The sequence below is a fragment of the Nothobranchius furzeri genome, chromosome 5 (genome assembly GCF_043380555.1).
Source record: "Nothobranchius furzeri strain GRZ-AD chromosome 5, NfurGRZ-RIMD1, whole genome shotgun sequence".
NCBI classification, from domain to species: Eukaryota; Metazoa; Chordata; class Actinopteri; order Cyprinodontiformes; family Nothobranchiidae; genus Nothobranchius; species Nothobranchius furzeri.
In genome coordinates, this window is record NC_091745.1 from 13,356,845 (window position 1) to 13,383,839 (window position 26,995).

Consider the following 26,995-nt stretch of genomic DNA (forward strand, 5'->3'; position numbering starts at 1 on the left):
TATATATAAATTTAACTTACTCTGTACGGGTGCAGGAGGTGGGGCGTTCTCTTCCTCTTCATCTGAAAGGATAAAAAACATCATCTTTTTTACTTCAAAATTTAATATACGCTGCGGAGCGGTTTTGTGAAACAGCTTACCGGCTGGCTGCTCAGGAGCACGGTCAGCGGTTTCAGAGTCGCTGTCGGATTGTTCTGAAAGAATAAAAATAATGAAAAATATGAACGAATCATCTTTGAAGTAAATAACCACCTTTTTATATATATCTTACCCTGTGCAGGAGAAGGGGGAGGAGGATGAGGAGGAGGAGGAGGAGTGGGCGGAGATATTGAAGCGGCTGTCGGATGTTGTTCTGAAAGGATAAAAACAACGGTAAATGTGAACGAGTCATCTTTGACTTATTAATCAGTTGTTTTTCTTTTATCGTTACCATCCGTCTGCGCAGGAGAAGGGGGTGGAGGTGGTGGGGGTGCGTAGGCTGTCGGCCGTTGCTCTGGAGAATAAAAACGATAAATATGAACGACACATCTTTGACTTATTAATCACTATTTTGTAATCACTTACCAGCTTCGAGGATCGTCTGTGGTGTGATGGTCCTGTAACGAACAGCTTTCGCGTTCGCTTGTGATCTGACGGTCTGGCTGGGCTGATTTGAATGTAAGATGGTTCGGCTGGTGGATGGAGGCGTGGTTGGATAAAAGTTATCACTTCCGGGGTAAGGTTGAACCCCCTCCTTTTCTGTAAAATGAGATATTTCTCAGCTGAAGAAAAGAACGTTACGTATATATTTATAAAATCCACTCACTCAGATTGTCGACCGCACAGTTAATTTTAGACAAATCATCCAGGGGAAAAGGTACCGGTGTTTTACAAGTTAATTCCTCTATAGGAATTTCTTCCTACTCGCCGTCCGATATGACAATAGCGTCTGAAAAATAAAGATGTTAAACCAGAAAGAGAAAAAAAAAGATTTGCATCTTAAGTTAAAAACTTACCCGTCATCTTAGCTTGTTACACCTCAAATCACGACTCCGAAAATGCGTTTTACATTTTATACCGCTGTTTAAAAAAATCTTGAATAGAAAACGGTTGCGATTGGTCGAAAAAAAAATGTTTATAAACAATACAGTCATTTGCTTTGTTGTATAAGTAGACAAATGTCTGAATGGGTGTTTAGAGTTGGTAACCCAGAGAGAGTCAAGACATTTTCTGAAAGGTGTGTGTGTGTGTGTGTGTGTGTGCGTGCGTGCGTGCGTGCGTGCGTGTGTGTGTGTTTAACTCGTATCCATTGCTTCTTCAAAACTCCCCAGAGCATAAATAAAAAAACCTTTACGATCCAAAAAATAATACCGGACCGGTTTTGTACCGGACATTTCTTCCTGAAATCGCTTATGAAAAATCTGTTGCGTTGTCAAGCCAATCTCATCATGTCTCAATTCGAACGTTGTTTTTAGCAGAGGAAGGCTATATTCAAAACACGTATCCATCGGTTCTTCTTCTTCTTCTTCGCTCATGTTTCCTTAATAATGGATAAAATGTAGCAGCTCTTTCACTCGTGTGTAAATCCGTTTACGACATGCATGTGCCTTAGTTTAACTATTCTGAGAGGTATGACATTAAAGTTTTGACCAGAGGTACGTCTGCTCTGAGACTTTACTAATCCACCCCTCCCAAAAAACAAACCCCATAAACAGCTTTTTATTTAATTCAGCTGTTATAGGTCCTACAAAAAGGATCAAACCTTTCTCTAAGGCAGGAAGCAATGTGTGTGTGTGTGTGTGTGTGTGTGTGTGTGTGTGTGTGTGTGTGTGTGTGTGTGTTTACAGCCTCTGATGATTCAGCCTGATGTGCTGATGATGACGAACCAAAGGATGCTGTTCACCTAAATAGCTCTTTGAAACAATAGCATGTCATTTGCTTTTGTGTGTTGTCGGTTCAGCCAGTTCTTTGTTTTAAAACTTTCCCGCCACCTGCAGAACAATAAGTAAGTCATTTGCTTTGTGAGAAGTTGCCCTGCCAACTTGTTTAGAATGAGCTTTAAGAAAGCTCAACAGATCTTTGTTGACCAACTTCCAGGCACTCTTTCAAACAAACCCACCTGCAGAACAATAAGTAAGTCATTTGCTTTGTGAGTTGTCGACTAAAAGCGTCACGCTGAGGTAAGGATCAACTTTTATTCTTATAGGCTTGAGTATGCAGGGTGCTTTACAATAGAACCATAAATGGTTTAGGATGGTAAACCATTGCTTTTGTGAAGTGAGAGAAATGTCTGAATGGGTGTTTAGAGTTGGTAACCTAAATTCTTTACTTGTCTTAGAGAGAGTCAGACATTTTCTGAAAGGGGGAAGTGCTTTAAATGTGTGTGTGTGTGTGTGTGTGTGTGTGTGTGTGTGTGTGTGTGTGTGTGTGTGTGTGTGTGTGTGTGTGTGTGTGTGTGTGTGTGTGTGTGTGTGTGTGTGTGTGTGTGCTTACAGCCTCTGATGATTCATCCATTATTTGATGTGCTGCTGGACAGAGAGAAACCTGTTTTACACAATAGTTTTAGTTCTGGTCAAAAAGTGTCAGTGAGCTGCATGTAAATATTTACACATTTAAACACAAAGTTTAAGACTGAACATACGAAATCCAAATATCTAATATTTGGGAGAAAAGCACTTTGTGAACATCTGCCAGATGGCTGAGTAAATCAAAGAGAGTATTAATGACATAGACAATGTGTCACTCTGAAGAGTTTGTGTGTGTTCAGCAAAAGGCTGCAAAAGTTCTTGCATTGACTTCAGCTTCTGTCACTCACTCGAGAGCAAGCAAGCAGACCCACCCCAATCTACAGTCAGATTCTTTAACTTTGAGGAGACGTGCAACCATTTCATAAGTACTTGACCAGCGTGTGGGGCTGTCATTCACAGCAGTTAGGCCGCACTCATCCACTGTCAGTGAGCCATGACATGTTAGATATACACCTCTTCCTCGTGGCTTGGTGCTTCATATATCTCCTCGTGGTTCATCATTTTTTCTTAGAGCTCGGCTTTTCACCATTCGGACACGATCTGAGCTTTTAAAGAGTTATCCACTATAGGATTACACTCAGAAGGGAGGGGGCTGTGTGAACCACTGGGGTAACACAATAAGAAACTTCACGCGCCATTACCAAGCCCCCACAATGCCGCTCTAAAAATGGTCCCATCCCGGAAGTAAGAAAAATTGCAGTTCCACCCTCATCCGCTGGGGGCTGGTGCCAGAAGCGAGCAAATCCTCATTGACTCCCATGTTAAAAATGCCGATTTCACAGCAGAAATAAACATGTTTACAGCCTGGTACCAAAACATGTTTTTTGTCTAAATTATCTAGTTTATACTCATGACAACTCTGAGGGGGGTGAATTTTTTTCTCACTCTTCTGTTTAAGTGTATTGAAAGCCTAAAATTCTGTATAATTAATGAGCATCCGACACACGTGACCGCCGCCTCAGACCCACGTGACCACAGAGCTAGCTCCGTGGAAAGGCCTCAGTACAGCCTCGGTCTGGCTTGGAAACTGCTCCGGCATTTTGAGTCTCTGTGTCTGTGTATTCTTCTTTGGATATTATTGGTGCAATTGTTGGACAAAATGACTTGCAGTGGTATTAATTGCACTAATAGAGCGTCCAAGGAGTCTCCACTTCATTTTTTTCGGTAAGTTAAAATCTATATTCGTATTTTTGTCACTGCCACCTTTAAACTAGCTGAGTTTACCGAAGTAGCTAGCTAACTATCAGTTTAACATGTAGCATGTACTGTTTAACCATGAAATTTAAATGTAAAATACGGTAAAATAATTAATAGGGCATATTTAGATGGGTAATAGGGTAAAACCCAGTGCATTTAAGATAAAAATGGGTTGAAATATGACGGAGCGCTAAGAGGGAGACTTCTGTGTCCAATCTTCCATCCGGTAATCCCCAGCGGTCAGGCCGGGCAGCCTGACCGATCCGGCGCCTACTTGCTGCGCGGTCTGACCGCTCGTGGAGTTTTTCATGTCTGACTTTAACCGCATCTAATACTGTATTACGGCGTGAGCGCAACAGCGACAACTTAATATCGATGTGTAAGCAGCCTGAGTGGTAGGGTGTTTTCATCTGAACCCTTAAAACCTCCAGCAGGCTATGCTGCACTATTGACGTGTTAGCGCGCGGCGCTAACAACTTAGCAACGTGACATGTCTCTGAGAAAGCGTAAAACACGGACGCTTCTTCTGAAGCGGAAAATAACACTTCTTCTTAAGCAGAGCAGGATGTCGCCTCGGCTCGTTCACGGCCGAGCCGGACTGAGCTCGATAACATTGACCAAGCACAGCCACTGGGTCGTTGTAGCTGCCACCAGGCCTGCTGAAGGAACTCCAGCGGGTTTCATCAGACTCGTAAAGTTTCTTGTTTTTGCTGGGGATTTCTGTATTTTACCGCTCCCTCCTGCAGTCTTCCCCTATTAAAATTTAAAATGTGTAACTTTATGTATTGTGATGAATGACTAATATTCATGTAAAACTAAAACGTTAGGCATTTAGGGGGAAAAAACAAAATAATAAACATTATACAGATGTCAAATAAATCAAACTGTAATTAAACTATATATTTTCAAAGTCATATAGACAGCATGATGGTTTGTGTGATCCGCGCGGTTTCACTTACACCCCTTTAATGATCAGGCTGTTTTTTATTATTTTTATCAGCTGATAGCAGTTAAAATTATGGTAAAAAATACTTTTATCTGTTTTTGATAACTTAATGCCCAGGAAGAGCATCTTCTCTAGACATTAAATATAACCCAAATGTTTTATTATGAGCAGATCTGATGAAGGTGTAGACAAGCAGTCTACAAAGTAAAACTTGTTTAGAGTCCAAACTCTTACTAAAGCTTTTGAAAAGAAAAAATGGTTGAATTTTGAGAAATATCCACAACAGGGGAGCGAGACCTCTGAAAAATGTAAATTTTCTCTGAATTCATAGAATAATGTGAAGATTCTGGGAAAAGTTGGGATTCTGAGATTAAAACGTAAATCTTTCTTATCATAATTCTGGCAGTTTTTGTGTCCTCCTGCTGTGGAAAGTCGTGCAACATGAAGATACTGAGAAGATGCTTACAACCTGTATTTTTATTCCATCCATAAATAAAATCATGAGCTATTTTTTTAATCCAAATTTGATCCAAAGGGCCATCGTTGGTTCCAGACCCGTTCTAGAACATTCCTCTAATCTTAAAGTCATCATCAGTTTCTTCCTTTTAACAAATATTTATTTGTTCAAATATTTAATATTTATAACTGGAATATTTGTTCCTCCCTCTCCCACTGCAGTTAGTCCTGTCCTGCAACCCTGTTTTTGCAGCTTAGTGAAGCCAACCATCACTAACCTGGGGGTGGTTTTGGACCCAGAGATGCGGATGGACTCCCACATTAGCCAGGTGGTTAGATCCTGCTTTTCCCGGCTTTGCCAGCTACCAAAGATGAAGTCCATCCTGAAAGACGTGTCATATTTTCTCCCCAAGCCGGACCTGACCGTCATGTATCGGTCCAAAATAGTGTGATGATATTGTGTTTTTTGTACATAACAGACTTTTTAACAGACAAATTTGTCGCATTCTCCTACACCTCTTCACGGGCTCGCCACAGTAAATATTCTATTTGGCGAGAGATAAACTTTATTGTATTTATCCTAGTGAATCTATAATTAAACGGGTAAACTAGTAGCACCACATCCAACATCAAAGAAAGTAAAATGTTACTATCAGGAGAGGGAGAATGTTTAAGTGGTTAGCAGCAGTGTGCTAGTCGATGGCCCCCTCCATGAGGCCACCACAGCTCAGCAGAACGTCGTTGTAGCTTCTTCTGGGGAGAAAAACACTTTGAGAAAAAATAAAGTTAACAGCTGAAATAGCAGGAAATAATACAGTTAAAGAGCAGATTGTAGAAGAAAGAAACCCCTGGGTTAAAATGATCTGTCTACTGCATAATGCTGAACTCTAACATGTGTCCTCAGGGAAGGACCTGATTGGTGTCCAGAACCTGCTGAAGAAGCACCAGGCTCTGCAGGCTGAGATCACAGGTCATGAACCTCGCATCAAGGCTGTCACCCAGAAAGGAGAGACCATGGTGGAAGAAGGTAGAGCAGGTCTGGTCCTGACATGTTTCTGAGGTGTCTGCAGGTTCTGGCTCACTTTTTTTGGGTCCAGGTCACTTCGCTGGTGAGGAAGTGAAGACTAAACTGTGGGAGCTTCATGGACGTTGGGACACGCTGAAGGCCAAGGCGTCCCAGAGGAGGCAGGACCTGGAGGACTCTCTGCAGGCCCAGCAGTACTTTGCGGATGCTAATGAGGCCGAGTCCTGGATGAGGGAGAAGGAGCCCATCGTTGGAAGTCCAGACTAAGGGAAAGACGAGGACTTGGACGAGGTATGGAAGTCCCTTCCTGAGAAACTCCAATCGCTTTTATTTGCTCTCTTTCCAGTCCTTCATAATTAGTGTTTCTGTATTTGTCATTTCCTTCGGTTGTCAACCAGACGTCGTTGCTCGTTTGAGCGTCTCATGGGTTAGGGGTAGAAGTGCTGGCCTCGCACAGGAAGTGATGACAAACGTGTTCCCGTCGCTCTTATTTCAAACGGTTTACAAGCTGTGATGTGTGTTCCCGCTGCAGAGCAGCCATGACACGTGGCAGCCGGCAGAAGGCTCACGCTTTTCCACTAAACACCCGCAGAGCTGCGTCTGCGGTGAACTGAGCAGGGTTTGTTTTACGGTGGCGGATCCGATTGGACCATCGCTGCGAGAAAGCTCCACTTGTGTCAGACGAGCTGAAGGTTCTGATGTTCTGCTCCACAGGCTCTCCTGAAGAAGCACGAGGCCCTGATGTCGGACCTGTCGGCTTACGGCAGCAGCATCCAGGCCCTGAAGGAGCAGGCCCAGTCCTGCAGGGTGAGTTCAGAACCCTCGGCCCGTCAGAACATTCTTATCCACCACGTTCTAACACCAGACCTGTTAACCCGAACGCAACAAGGTAATCAGCAGGTGCTTTTGTCCTGCAGGACCTGAAGGCCAACGAGTCCCGCCTGAGGGACATCAACAAGGTGGCATCTGAACTGGAGTCAGAAGGTCTGATGGCTGAGGAGGCTCCTATGGTTCAGGCTCAGGTGAGCGTCACCTGTCTGCAGCAGCTGGTCCCTCTCACTTCCTGGTTTAACTCTGCTCGTCTCTGTTTGTAGCAACAAAAACATCTGGGTTCTGCTCCTGGAAAGGTGCATGTTGTCCTCCGCCTCCACCAGAACCAGACGTGGTGTTTATGTTACCACTCATTTGTTTGTTTGTTTGTTTGTTTACAGGATGAAGCCGACTCTAACACGGCGTCACCCTGGAAGGTGAGTTCATTCAGCTGATCAGAGGTTACCTCTGATGGCAGCAGTCACGGCCGACCGTGCTGACATCACACAGGAATTCAGGTGACCCGGCAGGCACCAGGTGCTGGTGAAAGTGGGGACATGTCAGCTGGTTGCCATGGCTACAGTTATCTTTATTCATCTGCATGACTGCTGACTGGTGTGTGTTTCCTGTGACCTTTGACCTCAGACCGTACGGTTGGGCGTTCAGACGACGGCTAACTTTAATTCCATCAAGGTAAGAGGAAGCTCTTCCCTTCCTGTCTGAGCGATCCGTCTCCAGGTTTCTTCGTCCGGCGTCCAGCCCGCTGGCGTCCACCTTCATCTCATCTCACTTCATTTATAGTGCAATACTTTCACATTATCATTTTCCCACACTTCTGTATACCTGTATTTTTTTGTTTTTCAATAAAGAATGACAAATTATTTAAGTTTGGTTTTTGTTGCACACAAATATATTTCTGTAAAAAATATCTACAAAGCTAATGTTTACATAACAAGTATGATTGGGTTTTGCAATACGGCACTCAAGTTTATTTTAGTTAGATTTTCAAACCAAGTAAAGTTAGTAAAGAACACATTTCTATTGTCTGCTAAGAAACTGTCGGGATTTAAAATGGGCCTGTTGTACAAATAACTTGTAAATGATTATTCCTCACTTTTGTCTTAACCAAAGAAATTCCAGTAATTGAGCAAAAACATTTATTTTTAACACTACAGTTTATAAAACAGGGCGCAAAGTGTCGGCACATGTATGTATGTCGATGGTCCGCCCCAACCAAACCAAGAGACACAGACGTCAGGGAGGCCAAGGTTGTCTCTGCAGCTCTCTGGGCACCACGCCTCACTCAGCTGTCTCCAATGATCCAAATGGCTATGGAGGAAAAAATAACAGGTTTGGCCTAGCTGTTTAAAGTACAAAACCATTCATGAAGTGGTCAAGACAAGTACTTGGTACTTACACTTGCTGCTTTGTGTAGCTGACGTTGACACACAGGCTGCCATGGTGACCTTTTAATAGATCTAAGAAAAAAATGTAATAAAAGAATGAAACTTAAAAACTCCCAGACCTCATGTCATATTTACTAATCAGCTATGGCTGATTTGTTTGGATCACAGTGAGTTACACTAATTCTAATATATTTTTATTTCTATTATACATACATACTTTTTAACTGTTATTTTCACATGACTGTTATCAGGCTCTCTTGTTCTGGTTCTGATGATAACTCTGTCTTCCAGTAAGTTATCTTGTGCTTACTTCATCTGTAGAATGTCTCTTTACTTTTGGTAAATTGTACTGAGTCCAGAATAAAGACTAGTTGGCTGTACAAGATACAAACAAGTATTACGTTTTGGAAATATATGAAACACCGCCAGCATCTGTTAGAGCCTGTGGCGGGGTGCTGAGGGCCGGCTCCAGCCCAGGAATGAGCTCTACACGCCGGCCGGGAGGGTTTCAAACACCGCCATCCTCTCCTCTGCTGGCTGTTCATTCTGTTTTGGTTACCGGTGCTTGTGTTGCAATGTGAAACGCTTGGTCTCAGATTTTGTAAGAAAGATAATAAAATATCCCCCCAAAATACGACTTAAATATATTTTCTCTTCTTCATGATACATTTAATGGCTGGTGCGACTCAGGAGTGATAGCGCCGAAAAAAACTGTACTGAAAACTTGCTCAAAGCAAAATGTATTCATTACGGAAATAAATTATAAACTTACCGATTTAAAACTTTTTTAATACAGGTACTTCTCACGAACAGGCGCAGAAAACCTCCACCTAAACTCCGTGTGAGGTTCAGGTCGATGGGTGTTCCAGTTAGCTCTGGTTGGGTTGAAGCTAGGTGGCTACATCCGTTAGCTCGGCTCCCACCTCCGCTTTAGCTTTGGGTTAGCCAGGGTTAGCTTCAGGTTAGCTCGTAGCTAGTTCGCCTGGGTGTCGTCACTCGAGCCCAGCCTTACAGCCACACCCTCAGCGCCTCCTCTCTTCCCTTTTATGGAGTTGTCTGGGCTGGACGGAACCTGTGACACGGTCAAAATGGCGGTGGTGGCCACCTCCCATTATAGACAACAAACGTGTTATTGAAGCCAATGGAATCCGTTTGTCCAGTATTTACAGTCTATGGCCATTACACACATTAGCCTATGACGTGGGGGATCATGGACATCTGGACGTTCAACAATACGCCATTGATGATGCGGCGTGGGGGGTCTAAGCCATCTGGACGATCAACAATACACATGTCCATTTGATTAATGATAGGAAAGGGGGGCAAGGTCAAGGGTCAAAATGAACAATAGGACTGAAAGGTCAAAAAGGTCAAAGAACAATAGACCTGTCAAAATGTTTGACGAAAGGTATCTTATTATGTCTCTAACACCCTTTTCATCTAATGAAATGAGCGCCTTCTGGCTGCTCTCGTGGACTGCCTGTACCTGTTTTTGTCTACGTGTGTGTGTTTAACCTTGGTCAGGTTGTGTTTGCGGAGTCAAGTTCCTATGCTCTGGGTCGCTGGAGCGCTGGCAATAAAGCTTATTCTGATTCTGAATTGTGATATAATCTGTATTATTGAACAGTGATATCATGTTCTAAAATCATCTCTAAAGTGTCTTATAATTATCTATATTATTCAAAAATATTGTTTATTTCACTTGTTCATGTGTTCATTTTGGGATTTCTTTTACCAGAACAGGGCCAACGTCCATATTTCATCACTTTGTTTTCTCTGGTTTTCTGCATGAAAATAAATATTTATGAAAATTGTAACAACAGAAACACACTTTGGTTATGGACTGCAATAACACCCTGGGGTTGAAATTTAAAAATGAAAACACTTCAATGAGTGTCCTATAAAGGGTTAACAACTAAAATCTGTCACGACGTGCGCGGTGTGGAGCGGAGGAAAGGCGTGGATCCAGACCGGGGAGGAAACAGGCAGGCAGGTAGGAAGGAAGGAACGATTAACAAGGGTTTATTAAGCACGCTGGACAGTGAAACAATGACACCACAAGGAACACAGAACAGCAGGGGTTTAAATACATGAGGAACGGGAGCTATGGTGATTGGGAAACGAGGCAGGTGGGAGCAATTAACGGAGACACAGACTACAACCTAGGAGAAGACAGGACAGGGTGTGACAGTACCCCCTCCCCCTCAAAGGGCGGATCCCAGACGCCCACAGGAACCAGGAGCAGGGCGGGGGGAGGGGGACCCGGAGGGAGGGCCCGGAGGACAATGGAGAGGTGGCAGGGAACAGCAGAGTCCGGGGCCCGTCGCCTGCGGCAGAAGAGGAGGCGACGGGCCCTTGGAGGCCGGCGCCTGCGGCAGAAGAGGAGGCGACGGGCCCTTGGAGGCCGGCGCCTGCGGCAGAAGAGGAGGCGACGGGCCTCTGGAGGCCGGCGCCTGCGGCAGAGGAGGAGACGAGGACGGACTCTTGAGGACCTGCATCTATGATAGAGGAGCTCTGCAGACTGGGCTGGCGACAAAGTCTCTGCAGGCTGGGCCGGCGACAAAGTCTCTGCAGGCTGGGCCGGCGACAAAGTCTCTGCAGGCTGGGCCGGCGACAAAGTCTCTGCAGGCTGGGCCGGTGACAAAGTCTTTGCAGGCTGGGCCAGAGCGGCCCTCAAAACCACCATCGGAACCGGAGACCGTGGAGACGCCAGGCTGGACGGAGCATCGACCTCTTGAGTGCAGAGAGCAACCCCAGACGAGGCGACGTCAGACGAGCCGACGTCAGACGAGCCGACTTCGGACGAGCCGACTTGGGAGGCGACGTCTTCGGACGAGCCGACTTCAGACGAGCCGACTTGGGAGGCGACTTCATCGGACGAGCCGACTTCGGACGAGCCGACTTGGGAGGCGACGTCATCGGACGAGCCGACTTCAGAGGAGGAGGAGGCGACGTCATCAGACGAGCCGACTTCAGAGGAGGAGGAGGCGACGTCATCAGACGAGCCGACTTCAGAGGAGGAGGAGGCGACGTCATCAGACGAGCCGACTTCAGAGGAGGAGGAGGCGACGTCATCAGACAAGCCGACTTCAGAGGTGGCGGCGACGTCATCAGACGAGCCGTCATCAGAGGTGGCGGCGACGTCATCAGACGAGCCGACTTCGGGGACGTCATCAGAGGTGGCGGCAACGTCATCAGACGAGCCGACTTCGGGGACGTCATCAGAGGTGGCGGCGACGTCATCAGACGAGCCGACTTCGAGGACGTCATCAGAGGTGGCGGCGACATCAAACAAGCCGACTTCGGGGACGTCGTCAGAGGTGGCGGCAACGTCATCAGACGAGCCGACTTCGGACGAGCCGACTTGGGAGGCGACGTCATCAGACGAGCCGTCATCAGAGGTGGCGGCGACGTCATCAGACGAGCCGACTTTGGGGACATCATCAGAGGTGGCGGCGACGTCATCAGACGAGCCGACTTCGGGGACGTCATCAGAGGTGGCGCCGACGTCATCAGACAAGCCGACTTCGGGGACGTCATCAGACGAGCCGACCGGACGAGTCGACTTGGGAGGCGACGTCATCAAACGAGCCGACTTCGGAGGTGGAGGAGGTGACGTCATCAGACGAGCCGACTTCAGAGGAGAAGGAGGCGACGTCATCAGATGAGCCGTCATCAGAGGTGGCGACTGCGGGGACGTCGACTTCGGACACGTCGACTTCAGAACAGGAAGGGGCGTCGACTTCAGAACAGGAAGGGGCGTCGACTTTAGAACAGGAAGGGGCGTCGGCCACCATCGACTTCTGGGCCGGGGGCGTCGGCTTCGGATCCTGGGGCGTCAACTTCTGGTCCTTCGATTTTCTGACCGTCGACCTCTGGACCGGAACCGGAGCCGTTTGCCTCTGGCCCGGAGGAGTCGGCTTCTGGTCCCTCGACTTCTGAACCACCGAGTTTTGGACCGGATCCGGCTCCATCTGCTTCCGGGTCGGTACCCTCCGTCTCTGGGCCCGCTCGGTTGGCTTATGGGCCGGTGCCGTCTGCTTCTGGGCCGGTGGCAGAGCCACTGCTAAGAGGGCTTGGAGCATTGAGGAGAGGTGGGAGGTCAGCTCGTCCAGCTGTAGCTCCCTGAGGCTGAGCGTCCAACGGAGCTGGGCCAGCTTAGCCCACTGACCGGTGAGCTCAGCTGAGGGAACCCCGCGCTCGCTCCTCTGGCCCTGGGACGAGGAAGATAGGGCGTCCAGGTGAGACTCCTTGCGGCTGAGGAGCTCGCGGAACCGGCTTAGCTCCGCCCGTTGCTCCATCAGCCGGGCCGCGATTGCTGCTCCTTCCTCTGCAACCGACGGAGGCTCCGGTTCGGCAGGAGACGGGACTGGTGGTCTGGCTGGGGGCGTGTCCGAACTGCCGCGCCGGGCACGGCCAGCGGCGGGCTCGAAGCTCCGTCCAGAAGCGCTGGGCTGTGGTGGCTTCCGGCGTCTCTCCCCACGCCGTGGACCGACTCCGGGGGAACAGATCGCCAGCCTGGTGCCCTCATAGCTGGAGCGATCTGGCAGCGGCTCCCGGTCCAAACATGCCTCCGGTTCCGGGAGGACAGGGAGGAACGCTGCGGCCGAAGGTCGGCGACGCCGGCGGCGGCGAGGTGGAACTGGGGCAGAAGGAGATGGAGAAGCTGGCCGGTGGTCAGACGTGAGCCAATGGAGCAGGTTCTCCCAGGGCAGAATCTCCCGGCTGGATCCATCAACGGGTTCGGGTGGTATCATTCTGTCACGACGTGCGCGGTGTGGAGCGGAGGAAAGGCGTGGATCCAGACCGGGGAGGAAACAGGCAGGCAGGTAGGAAGGAAGGAAGGAAGGAAGGAAGGAACGATTAACAAGGGTTTATTAAGCACGCTGGACAATGAAACAATGACACCACAAGGAACACAGAACAGCAGGGGTTTAAATACATGAGGAACGGGAGCTATGGTGATTGGGAAACAAGAGGCAGGTGGGAGCAATTAACGGAGACACAGACTACAACCTAGGAGAAGACAGGACAGGGTGTGACAAAATCATTCACTGGTTCTTCACAATTCATTTATTTATTTTCATTTAAAAACTTTCATTAAAACTTTAATATTTTCCAGAACTTTCTCAGTTTTTCTTAAAAATTTAAATCAACTATATTAGAACAAAAACAAGTTTCTGTTTCTGCTGGTTTTAAAAACCTTTACTGAATAAAATATGAAACATCAGTTCATCATGTTTTTGTTTCTGACATGATAAAATAATTTAGTTTATTTAACCCTTCTGTTGTGTTAGGGTCCAAATGGACCCGTTTTCAAGTTTAACTGTAAAAAGTACACTTTCCTTCTTTGTCCTGGAATGAGGCTTCATCTAATCCTCAGACACACCTATTTAAATGCTGCAAGATCAATTTTCACTATTTTACTAAATTCTAAATGTCTCAAAACAAATAAGTTACATTTGTGGTGAAACGGGTCCAAAATGACCGTGGCTGCTGCACCCGCGTTGTTTATTCTGTTATTGTTACCGGTACTTGTCTTGCAATGTGAAACACTTGGTCTCAGATTTTGTAAGAAAAATAATAAAATATCCCCCAAAATGCGACTTATAGTCCAGTGCGACTTATATATGTTTTTTTCTTCTTCGTTATATATTTTATGGCTGGTGCGACTTATACTCCGGAGTGACTTATAGTCGGAAAATAAGGTACGTTAAAAATATCGAAAACTTGCTCAAAGGAAAATATATTTTCATTAAGGAAATAACTTATAAACTTACCGATTTAATACTTTTTTATTCACAGAAAGATAGTTTTCATGAAAAAGTGCCGCAAACCTCCGCACAAACTCCGTGTGAGCTTCAGGTCGCTGGTGTTCCACAGAGTTAGCTCCGGTTGCAGCTGGGTAGCTACCTCCATTAGCTTAGCTCCCACCTTCGCGTTAGCTTTGGATTAGCTTCAGGTTAGCTTGTAGCTAGTTCGACCGAGTGTCGTCATTTGATCCCAGCCTTACAGCCCCACCCTCAGCTCCACCTCTCTTCCCTTTTGTGGAATTGTCTGGGCTTGACGGAATCTGTGACACGGTCAAAATGGCGGTGGTGGCCACCTCCCATTTCTCCTCAAAAACGTGTTATTGGAGCCTGTGGAAATCCGTTGTCCATATGTGTATATGTCGATGGTCCAAATGGACCCGCTAACACCACAGGTGTAAACAGCTTACTAACACAATACAAGGGTTAAATGATTTAGTTCATGTTTCTGTTTTAACCTGCATCCTGTTGGCTTCAGCTCTCTGCTTTTATTCTTTATTCAGGTTGAAGAAATGCAGGTTGTCAGAGATCAGCTGTTCTTCTCTGGGCTCAGCTCTGAAGTCCAACCGGTCCCATCTGACAGAACTGGACCTGAGCGATAACGACCTGTCTGGTTCTGTAGTGAAGGATCTCTGTGGTTTCCTGGAGAGTCCAGACTGTAGACTGAAGGTTCTGAGGTCAGTTCTCTGCGGCTGTTGGAGATTTTCGGTGTTTAACAAACTAAAATCATTCACTGATACTTCAGAATTTATTTACAAAAACTTTTTTACTCCAAAACTTGAATCTGAACTTTTACTTTTTTCAGAACTAGCGAGGTAGATTTATGCTACATGTATTAAAATGATCAATAAGATGTGATATTCCATATAGGTATGAATTATCAATCTGATTGGTCTTTGAATATTTGATTTAATATTAATTTGTCTATTCAGGGAACACACACTTCATGTTATTTCAGACAGAGTCAAGAATAAAGTTTATAAAATTAATTGAATTCTGTATTTCTAAACTAATGATTACAAGACAATGAATGAAATGACTGAATGTAAGCTAGTTGTTGTAGCGTGTTTCAGTACATGAAATGACCCAAAGAAGACTGGTGCACCAGCACAGGTGTTCTCTTTGTCCACTTTAATGATGACACATCCTTCTGCACTCGTCTCACAATCCAGCAGCGGGCAGTCACAAACTCTTACCTAAATGGGTAAAAGCAACACTTTTTCATTCTGCAACATAAAATCATTACAAAATTCACACTATATTTATTCTTTATTATAAATACGTCGGTGTACCTCAGGAGAGAGTATAAGGACCCACCATTCGTCAAGGTTCTTGACAGGCCTATAATTCTTTGACCTCAGGACCTTGCAACCCCCCCCCCCCCCCCCCCCATCCTAAATCAGATTGGCAGGTGTATTGTCAGTAGTCTCTTTTGTGAAGATCTATATGATAAGATAACCACACAGTTCCCACGACCACCTCTCATTCAATTGTGACACTATATGTTAAGAAAACTAATTTGGTGTAATGGCGCATGAAATCCTCTATTGTGAAGATGTGTGTTGTTGATCTGAACCATTTTAGTTATGCTTGATAACTGTTTTGTGTTAAACTTTCACACCTGAGACCCTTGTGTCCAGATGTATATTGTTGATTTGCACTGCTTTGAGTTAGCCACACAGTTCCCACCCATCATAACCCACAACTCCCACCACCCCTGCTTGCCTTTTTAAAAGCTCAGATTCATGTCAAGGGATACTGTCGACACACACACACACACACACACACACACACACACACACACACACACACACACACACACACACACACACACACACACACACACACACACACACACATTAAATTAATGTTTGACCATTGCTAGATCTAATTCCGAAATTTACATTCAATTGTTGTAACATTTAAACATAAAGAGACCATTTTGTTTAAAGGCACATCTGTGAAAAAAGATGTGAGCAGAGGGAATATGATGGATCAGATTTACTAAAATACATCACATCCAGTCAGTTTTGATACTATGGAAACATGAATTAAAGCATAATGACAGCAGCTACTTATACAAGCCAATTTTATCACTTCTGGTCAAACCTTCTTTATCAACCCTTTACTGTCTTACCCTTAGCCAAGCATAAATCTCTAGAACCAGCCCGATAATTTAACATCTCAGATATGAAGGTATAGATGTCTAAATAATGACAGTACAGAATAGTTAAACTCAAGGAAATAAGACACATAACTTCAATTCACACGCATGTCTTGTAAATGGATCTACACACACACACACACACACACACACACACACACGCACGCACACACACACACACACACACACACGCACACACAAAGTACATTTCTCTAAGAAGTAAAAGATTTTTAGGGTTACATTCAGACATGCGTCTCCAACTCTAAACCATTCAGCCATACCTCTGGTGATGCTTTACAACAAAATCACCCCCATCTCAGCCACAAAGCATTTGAATTACCCGTTGTTCTGTGGTGGGTTTTTGAACAGTGCCAGGAAGTTTGTGAACAAAAAACTAGTTGATCATTTACCATCCATTTGGCTATGCACTTTCAGAAATGCCTGATCCTGAGACTAGTAAAGGGACATGTTGGACATGTTCAGAAGAATAGAACCGGAGATAAAACCAGTTCTGGTTCGGAGCAAGAGTTTATAAAGAAGTTAGCGAGATCCAGCTTTTATTTTGGTAATCAACTTCTGCTTATTAGCAAGCGAATTTTCATATTAGGTAAATGTTTAAGTACCAGCTAAATATTTATTTCCCACAATGTTATTTAGCCCCACACTTATATTTTTGGGTCAGACTTAAATATTTATTTCCCAAATACTGATTTTGCAAACTAAATGTTTAGCACCAAAATAAACATTTAGCTGGGGTCTAAATAATTTTCCGGAAAATAAATATTTAATTAACAAATCAAATATTTAGTTCCAAAATAAATATTTAATTAGTAAATTAAATATTTAGTTAGTGAATTAAATATTTATTTTACAAACTAAATATTTAGATCAGACCAAAATATTTAGTTTGCAAAATAAATATTTAACTATAAATTAAATATTTAGCTTGGTAACTAAATATATATTTGGAAACTTTAACATTTATAAATGTATGAATAACATGGTGAAAATATGACTTTGAAAAAGTGAACTCCCAATTTTTTCTCTTATGATATGCTAAATAACCAAAAATATTGTTGTTAGATTATGACTGTTTGACTTTACAAATGACACCCCATAGCATTCTGGCTACCCAAGAGCGCCCTCAAGTGGAGGTGTTTAAGCAAAGCGTCCACACCTTCAATGAAGGTTGCATCTCATATCTGCAGGAGTGGAGCTCCTCATTTACTGACATGAAGTGTCTGTCTTGGACCCTGCTTGAAGATTCACCAGGTTGGGATGAGGTTGAGAGCTCCCTGAGGTATGTCTCCTCAAAGCTGCCAAACATTCACATCAATGAAACGTAGCTCTTTGAGGAAGTTACTTCTGTCAAAACTTACACATCTGACATGATTGGACAGTGGGACCGAGACATTAAACCAGCAGATGAGCGCTGGGCTGAAATCTTAATACATTTTAAGCATCAGCATGTCCCATTTAAAAATGTAGCCGTCATCTGCCAGTTTGCCATGTGCCTACCTGGCACAAACGCCTCTGTGGAACGCATTTTTTCTCTCATGAACAACACTTGGACCAATGAGAGAAATCGTCTGGGACTGGAAACTCTGAAGGCACTGCTCGTTACTCGGGTGAACTTTGATGACTGCTCTGAGTTTCATGCCAGACTTGTTGACAACCACAGTCTGCTTAAAAAGATTCACTCAAACATGAAGTACTCTTAAAGAGTTACTGTGACATTAAAGGGAACAATAGGGCTGTTCATTTAGTGCAATATTTTTTTTTCTAAAAAACTTGAAGTCAGTGAAATACTTTTTTTGTTCACAAAAGGGCTACATTTAATATTGCCCAAACAAATGTGTTTAAAAAATACTGTATTGTTTTGGAAAACGATTGCACTAAAAATATTAGAAAAACTGTCCTTATTTTGAATATAGATCAAATGTTTCTGTTCTTGTACGTTCTACAATCAAAAGCTGTTATTAAGGTCAGTTAAATTCTTTGTTTATCTTTTCACAAAAGGGCTACATTTAAAATTGCCCAATGTGTTTCACAAATACAGTATTATTTTGAAAAAGAAAATAACAAAACGTTGCACTAAAAAAGAATGTCCTTATTTTTAATATGATGTTCAAATGTTGTTGCACTTTGTACAATAAAAAGCAGTTAAAAGTCACCAGCAAGGATTTGTCAGTATTTAATTTTGTGTAAAATTTTGGTGTCCCAGTTTTCAGTTTTTTAAATCTGGTCACCCTACTTTACTAGTCTCAGGATCAGGCATTTCTGAAAGTGCATAGCCAAATGGATGGTAAATGATCAACTAGTTTTTTGTTCACAAACTTCCTGGCACTGTTTAAAAACCCACCACAGAACAACGGGTAATTCAAATGCTTTGTGGCTGAGATGGGGTGATTTTGTTGTGAAGTATAAAGAGAGGTGTGGCTGAATGGTTTAGAGTTGGAGACACATGTCTGAATGTAACCCTAAAAATCTTTTACTTTTTAGAGAAATATGCTGTGTGTGTGAGTGCATGCGTGCGTGCGTGTGTGCGTGTGTGTGTGTGTGTGTGCGTGCATGTGTGTGTGTGTGTGTGTAGATCCATTTAAAAGACATGCGTGTGAATCTAAGTTATGTGTCGTATTTCCTGGAGTTTAACTATTCTGTACTGTCATTATTTAGACATCTATAACTTCATATCTGAGTTGTTAAATTACTGAGCTGTTTCTGGATGGATCGCTATGGATTTTTCACAAAGCAAGATTTGTGATAGCAGTGATAGCATATCCACACTCTTCTTTCACCTTTTGGGTTGAAGTTGAAGCATCGGATGTAGACACTTCTTCCTTCTCCTCTTGAGTTGGTGCTTCATCCATCTCCTCTTGCTTCACTTCCTTCACCTCTAGGGTAGACTCTTGCTTCACCATTTTCTTAGAGGTATTTCTTTGGCTTTTCATCGTTCTGACACGATCTCAGTCTGACCCTTGAAATGAATCTGAGCTTTTAAAGAGGCAATCAGGGTTAGATGGTATTACGTATGAAGGGGGGGGGGGGGGGGGGGGGCTGTGGGAACTGCAGGGCTAACACAAAACAGTTATCAAGCGTAACTAAAATGATTCACAAAAGGAAACTTCATGCACCATTACACCCAGTCATTTTCTTAACATATAGATCTTCACAAAAGAGACTGCTGACAATATGATTTAGGCTAAGATGGGGGACTAGGTCGATGAACAATACGCATACCAATCTGCTTTATGCTAGGGCGGGGCGGCCAAGGTCATTGGGTCAATGAACAATACGCATGCCAATCTGATTTAGGCTAGGGAAGGGGGGGCAAGGTCATGAGGTCAAAGAACAATAGACCTGTCAAAAAGTTTGACGAAAGGTGGGACCTTACATCTCTGTTCTTGTCACCCTTGTCTCGTTCCCCTCTCTAGATTTTGGTTTCATACATTTTTGGACTCTCTAGGTTTTGTTATTAGGACTTTGTGATTTTCGTTTTTGGCTCCCTGCCTTTTTTTTTTTGATTTAGTCATTAATAAAGGATTTTACGTTATTTCTCCACCCTGTTGTCATCTGGAATTTCTGCATCCTTGGGTCCTAACCTCCTCCTGGCTCCCGACGTGACAAGATGAACTTTACATCAAAGAGGATAGATAAGAAGTCCTGCGTCTTCTTGCAGCCTTGATGATGTTCTGGCATATGCAGGATAAGTTAAGAATATCTGCTCAAGTTCATAGACTTCATGTCGACACCACGGTGTCAGATTGACCTGTATGAAGCAGTTTAGGCCTTTAGTTAAAAGTTAACTTTGGTCTTTTTGATGAAATACTTGGCCCTTTGGTACGCTATCACAGTAATACTTCAATAATGACTATGAGGCAGTACTTCACTGTAACTTGGTTTATGTAGAAAAAGTGACAAACAGAAGATGATAAAAACTGGAAGTGAACAAGTATAGGAGGAGTAATAATGAAATCAAGTGAACACTTGGGATGGACTAAAAACATGAGGATAAACTAGGGAGCAATAAAGAAAAAACAGAAGGATGGCCCACTACTGGAATAAATCCAAATAAAGACAAGGGAACAGAACATAACACTGGAAGAGAAGATGGAAATGGGGAGGACAACTAAAGGATTGACTCTAAGGACACTAAATAATCTATTTACATTTAAAAGTTAAAAAACGTTTCCATCCATCCATCCATCCATCCATCTTCTGAACCCGCTTAGTCCACGTGGGGTCTGGGGGGGTGGGGGGGGGGTGGGGTGGGGTGGGGGGGGACTGGTGCCTATCTCCAGCAGTCAACGGGCAAGTAGGTGGGGTACACCCTGGACAGAGAGCCAGTCCATCGCAGGGCAACACAGAGACACACAGGACAAACAATCATGCACACACTCACACTTAAGGACAATTTAGACAGACCAATCAACCTAACAGTCATGTTTTTGGATGGTGGGAGGAAGCCGGAGTACCCGGAGAGAACCCACGCATGCACAGGGAGAACATGCAAGCTATATGCAGAAAGATCCCAGGCCGGGAAGCGAACCCAGGACCTTCTTGCTGCAAGGGAACAGCTCTAACCACTGCGCATCCCTAAAAAACTTTTACTGAATAAAATATTAAACATCAGTTCATCATGTTTTTGTTTCTGACATGATAAAATAATTTAGTTTATTTCAATGATTTAGTTCATGTTTCTGTTTTAACCTGCATCCTGTTGGCTTCAGCTCTCTGCTTTTATTCTTTATTCAGGTTGGAGGACTGCAGGTTGTCAGAGAACAGCTGTTCTTCTCTGGGCTCAGCTCTGAAGTCCAACCCGTCCCATCTGACAGAACTGGACCTGAGTGATAACCACCTGTCTGGTTCTGTAGTGAAGGATCTCTGTGGTTTCCTGGAGAGTCCAGACTGTAGACTGGAGGTTCTGAGGTCAGTTCTCTGCAGCTGTTTGAGGTTTTCTGTGTTTAACCCTTTATAGGGCCAACGTCCATATTTAGACACTTCCTCTCACATCATAAATGATGTCAGTGTGTTTTTTCACGAACTCTTAGAATTACGAGATTTCACCCAAACAATCATCAGAGATCAAGCTAGTCACGGTTTGCGCCATGGCGCCATTCCACCAATCAGGGCGGAGCTATAACGGGTCAACTGTTGGTGTGTCTGCAGAGCCAGAAAACTGCTCGTCTCCTCTCGTGTTTACGGTCAGATCTCTAAAACTAACAACCAGGGATGTGTATTTTTGAAATTCTGGCGATACGATACATATCACTATACAGGGGAGACGATACGATATATCACAATATATTGCGATACATTCATTCAGACGTTACAAGCAATTTTTTTTACTGAATTTATTTTAAGAATGTTCAATAAACAGTCCAAACTGATACGTAACATGTTTAACATGAGGTATCTGAACCATGATGGAGGGATTTACATTTCAATGGTGGAAACAAAACCCGTTGCACACTGCTGCCAACTAGCAGGTGGCGATTGAATTGCACAAAACGAAAAGAAAATGTTTGCATGTAAATTCTTTCAAGAATTAGATACACGGCTTTTGAATATCGATATAATATTGCTAGAAAAAATATCACAATATATTGCCATATCGATATTCTTTTACATCCCTACTAACAACGTTAGTTTGCTGAAGTTTTTGACAATACACATTGCGCCAACATTTTCTAAGTTAACACCCATTTCTCTTAATAACGGTAGTTTCTGCATCTTTACTGTTCCCCAGCTGCTTCAGCCCTCTCCCCCCTCCCCCTGATCCAGTCCTCTCCCCCCTCCCCCTGCTTCAGTCCTCTCCCCCCTCCCCCTGCTTCAGCCCTCTCCTCTCCCCCCTCCCCCTGCGCAGCAGCCGCAAACTCACTGATGCGCCTGCAGCCTCTCAGAGTTTCTGCTGCTCTAAACATTAAAATAATTATTTCATTTTCTGTTCCTCACTTCTGATTATTTTCATGTCTGTTTGTTGCAACCACCAGGTACAAAAACTAACTTGACCATTTTTCAGAGCCAGAAAACTGCTGGTCTCCTCTCGTGTTTACGGTCAGATCTCTAAAACTAACAACGCTAGATTTATGAAAGTCTCACATCACCAGGTTGACTAGTTGTGCTCAATAAGGATACATGTGTTGTAAATGTTAAACTCAATAATGTTGGTGAAATCTTAGCATGAAAATCAAATCTGCCACATTTGTACACGCGCCCTGAACAGGTTAAAGAAATTATGAATATTTTAGGTAAAATCTGTTGTTTTTAGACATAATCTTAATATTCATGGTAACAGTCATAATAACAATTATGATATTGAATTTATTTAGCAGTTTTAAGCTAAGATTTCTCTGGAAAATGGAGGACAGTTATTGCACCAACCAATCTCACCATCAGTGATGATAATGAACAGGAGGAAGATGATGATGAGGCAGATCCTCACATATAAAATATTCTAAATTATTCTAATAATCTATATTAGATCAGAAATATTATCTATTGTTCAATAACGTATCAAAAATATTCCACATTAATAATAGTCATTTCATTAAAATAGTCATTTCATTAAAATATTCTATATTGTTTAATAATTGAGATATAATCTGTATTATTGAACAGTGATATCATGTAAAATAATTTAGTGGAGCGTTGACAATCTATACATTAGGATTTAACACTGTTTGCTATCAGTTTGGTTAGATCCTGAGAAAAGATCTGACACATTAATCATATGAACTTATATTTGTCACGTTATGGGTGTGGAGATGGCAGACCAAGTGTGGTGGAGGGTTCAGGAGGCAGAAGACCAGGCACGGATGAAAAAATAAAAATGGTTTAATTACAGAACGGGAACGGCAGGAACAAACACAACGATGACTTGAAACAGCAATGATCTGACAACGGACAGGAGCAAAACAGGTGGTATAAATACACAAGGCTGATTGGGAAAACATGGGCAGGTTAACGAGGGACAGGTGAAAACAATAAGGACTAATCAGGGCAGGAGAGAGACAGTCAGGAGGGCTGGGGCAGATTGTGACAATATTAAGCATAAATATCTAGGATATTAATACAATTGATAGAAGTTCATACACCAACTGTCTTGGTCTATATTTTAATCGAAAGGTTAATTTTTAATTTAAGATAATTAAATTTAATAACAAAAGTTATTTATTAAACATAAGACTTAATGGATTCTTTGCTTATTCAATAACCAAATATACACCTTTCTGTGTTTCATTTCAGAGAAGAGTCAGGTGTAGAGTATTCTACATACTAGAATCAAGACTGTTTGCTATCAGTTGTTAGATTCTGAGAATGACCGAGCACATTAGCATATGAGCCTATATCATGTATAAATATCCAGGATACTTATATAATCGATAGAAGTTCATACACCAACCTGTTTGGTCTATATTTAATCCAAATATTAATGTTTAATTTAAGATAATTAAATTTAATAGCAAAAGTTTATTTTTGAATCAGAAGTTAGGAATCTTTGCTTTTTCAATAACCAGAAATATTTATACCATTCTGTGTTTCATTTCAAGAAGAGAGTCAAGTTTTTAAAGTTAAAAATTTATTACCAACAATTTTAAACTTGACAATTTGAAACGACACTTCAGAAATGGCAATTTAAATGACAATTAAAAATGACAATTCATGGATGACAATTTACCAGCTTTGATATTAAACTTGGTATCAAAAGCTTTACCTGTGACTGGATGGAAAGCTAAAATGAAATGAGAGCTTGGATGCGTGAATGGATTCTCAGAAGGTTTCTGTCAGAGAGAGGAACTCGTTCTGGGTGACATGATGGTTTTGCAGCTAACTGAGTCGTTCTTAGAGAAACAGCATCAAACACAATCTGTGTGTTACCTCACCCAGCAAGACGACTCTGTGTGGATCCGGAGGTCGAGGAGGCAGTGGCGGCTGGTGAAAAATATTTTTGGTGGGGCTGTACTATTTTTTTATTTTTAAACAAACTTGTGCTTTCTGAGCTTTGTGCACAACTTCACTATTTCCTGAATTAAGCACAGCTCTTTTATTTCCTGTCTTACATCATTGGACAAACTGATTAATCCAGGTGTGTCTGACTATTGGCACGCTGCCTTGCAGACCAAGGTTGAAAAATACTGCATTAAATTGCACATAAAATAACATGACCATAAATGGTAAATAGGCAATGCAAGAGGCAAGTAACAAAAACATTTTGTTTAATTTCAACATTTGAGTGAACACCAAAAATTATGAGCAGGTCACTGTTACAGTAATGGTAGTAAACACCACTTAGACACAATGCCAGAAATTTACACTGTTAAATATTTCTGGAGTGTTGTGCCAAGGTCAACTTTATACAAAGATCAAGTGGATGCATTTGTGTGTGTGTGATACCTCATTTGTACAGAAATTTTGCCCTTCTGTCCTTCGAGTGGCAAAGCTCTCGATTAGCTTTTTATTGAAGTCAGGAATGTTTGTGACGAGCTTTTTTTTTCATGGAGAGCATGGCAAGAGCATTCAGCCCATCCTGTGTCATGGTGTTCCTCAAGGAAAGTCTTAATCCTCTTTAAAGTAGAAAAGCACCTTTCTGATTCGGCTGTGGTCATGGGTGTGGTGACAAGAATCTTCTTTTGCATGGCTCAGGATGGTGTGAAAAACCTGTCATATGATAAATAAAACACAACAGATAAGTACATAGGAAACACTTTCATAGGAAATAATGTCATCAGTATCCTCTTACAAATGTCATATTTCCCAGTTTTTGTGACAATAAAACATTTCTGATTCTCAATCAGATGCTTTTACATTTGAGGTAAAAACAGCTAATTGAGAATCAGAAATGTTTAATTGTCCCAAAAGGGAAATTTGTTTGCTGCAGCAGAAGTGTAACAAGTAAACTGGAATCAGATTGATGTATGTACAAATTTACATGAAATACACATTTACGTGATTAAATATGTATAATAAGTATGTGTGTTGAAATTAGTTTTTACAGTTATTGCACATTAAACATGTTATTAAACAAATGTCCCGGTTTGTGGGACAACCAAGGATTTCTGATTCTGATTGTCTTGTTCACAGAAATGTAATGTACAGCTTACCTCTGCACCCAGCTGCTGTTGTTCCCTGCATGGCAACGTTAGCTCTGCTGCCTAGCATGGCTAGCTTCACCGTGTTGTTGTCCATGTGTGCCCGGGATGACTCGTGTTTCTTCCCCTTCTCAGAAAAATGTGTCATGTCTGTAACTCCTGACTCATCCATGCCTTATCTGTCCCAGCCGTTTTGAATAACAAACACGGAAAGCAAAATAACGCATTAGCGTGATTGCATCCAGCTAGTCAAGCCTTCCTGGTGTACCAATTTGGGGAGAAGCCTAGTGTGTACAGTTTACCTCTCTCCTTCTCCTGCTGGCTTATCTTTACGTCGGGCTGATCTGGTCCAAGCTTTTTGACATTAAGTTTTTCCACCATAGTTCTCTTCTCGAACGGATACTGGAGAAGAGACCGAACTGAATTCAGTGGCTGCTGAGATCCGGTATCCATGCTGGTTGTAGTCACCAGCGGCGTCCATGTTACATCTGCGTCAGGACCAAAAACGACTCTGCCGAGTTCTACCGAACACCAACGAATCCTTTGGCGGTAGCTCCATCGCCCATCATGCTTCTGAAACGTTCTGAAACAACGTCGACGCTGATTGGATATATTCCCATTCCTACCATTTGATATTCTTGTCAGCAATTGGACAGCTGGTTTCGTCCTGTTTGGGCGATTGAAAAACAGCACACAGCCTCCACCGCTCGGCAGAGATCGGCAGAGACCGGCAGAGACCAATATATATATATATATATATATATATATATATATATATATATATATATATATATATATGATTTATTTTTGTTACAAAACACACAATTAACTTAGAATATGTGATTATTGTTAACTTTATTTATTTATTTTTTTCAAATAAAAATTTAAACACGGAAAAACTGGGAGGGCGGCGCCCTATCGCCCTCTACTGGCCAGCCGCCACTGCGAGGAGGATGTTCTCAGCCTCTGGGTACTCGGCCTGGTAGATCAGACGCGAGCAGTACGATCCTCTGATCCAGAGATGTCGCAGGGTACACGGTGTCGAGCATTCTGGCTTAACTCTGAAGGAGTTTTGCGTCAGCTGGTTACAGGTGCGTTTATTCGAAGCTATTCTATCAGCGTGACAGAACAGGAGGGAGAGGCTTCAGGGCGGCCGTTCCCTTATCCTCAGTATGGTGGTTGGTTCACGAACTGCACTTTTGCTGCTGGAAATTTAATTTTAACAAACCCCTCAGAACACGCCCACTCTCAGCAAGAAAGCTTTGGTCATGAGTCAAAGACATTTGATGGCAGTTTACTTTTACCCTGGATACCCTCTGAATGAGGCTGGTTACATGCGAGATGACCTTCTGGTTATTATACCCAAAGCATAATAATTCATTTCAGTAATTAAAATACATTTATACTGTACCAAGAGATTATTTATGATGATTATAATAACAGTAATAAAGTCAAAGAGTTTATTAAAATTATTATTTAAATTATTATTGTGATCTTGAAGTGTCCTTCAATCTGGGATGGAAGAGCAGCGGATAAAGATGATATTCAGCAGACATCAAGACTCCTGGATTAATCTATGGAAC

General features: G+C 42.9%; 1 protein-coding gene and 1 long non-coding RNA gene across 4 annotated transcripts in view; one reads left to right on the plus strand and one right to left on the minus strand.

The window, feature by feature from the left end:
* The window catches only part of LOC107373957 (NACHT, LRR and PYD domains-containing protein 12), a 70,225-nt gene that overhangs the window by 19,927 nt on the left and 23,303 nt on the right, over positions 1–26,995 (plus strand). For 2 of the 3 annotated variants that reach the window (XM_054737879.2, XM_070551434.1), the window contains exons 8-9: positions 14,660–14,833; positions 21,076–21,249. In XM_054737879.2, the coding sequence (XP_054593854.2) occupies positions 14,660–14,833; positions 21,076–21,249 (348 nt within the window). Of the gene's footprint in view, positions 1–6,010; positions 6,134–6,203; positions 6,422–6,844; positions 7,258–7,341; positions 7,378–7,585; positions 7,661–14,659; positions 14,834–21,075; positions 21,250–26,995 lie in introns of those variants that run through there. The other variant, XR_011520630.1, reaches the window with a different exon arrangement.
* Positions 8,084–9,508, minus strand: LOC139069976 (uncharacterized). The gene is made up of 2 exons (XR_011520640.1): positions 9,119–9,508; positions 8,084–8,418 (listed from the first exon to the last, which is right to left on the minus strand). It is a non-coding gene; the product is annotated as an uncharacterized lncRNA (long non-coding RNA).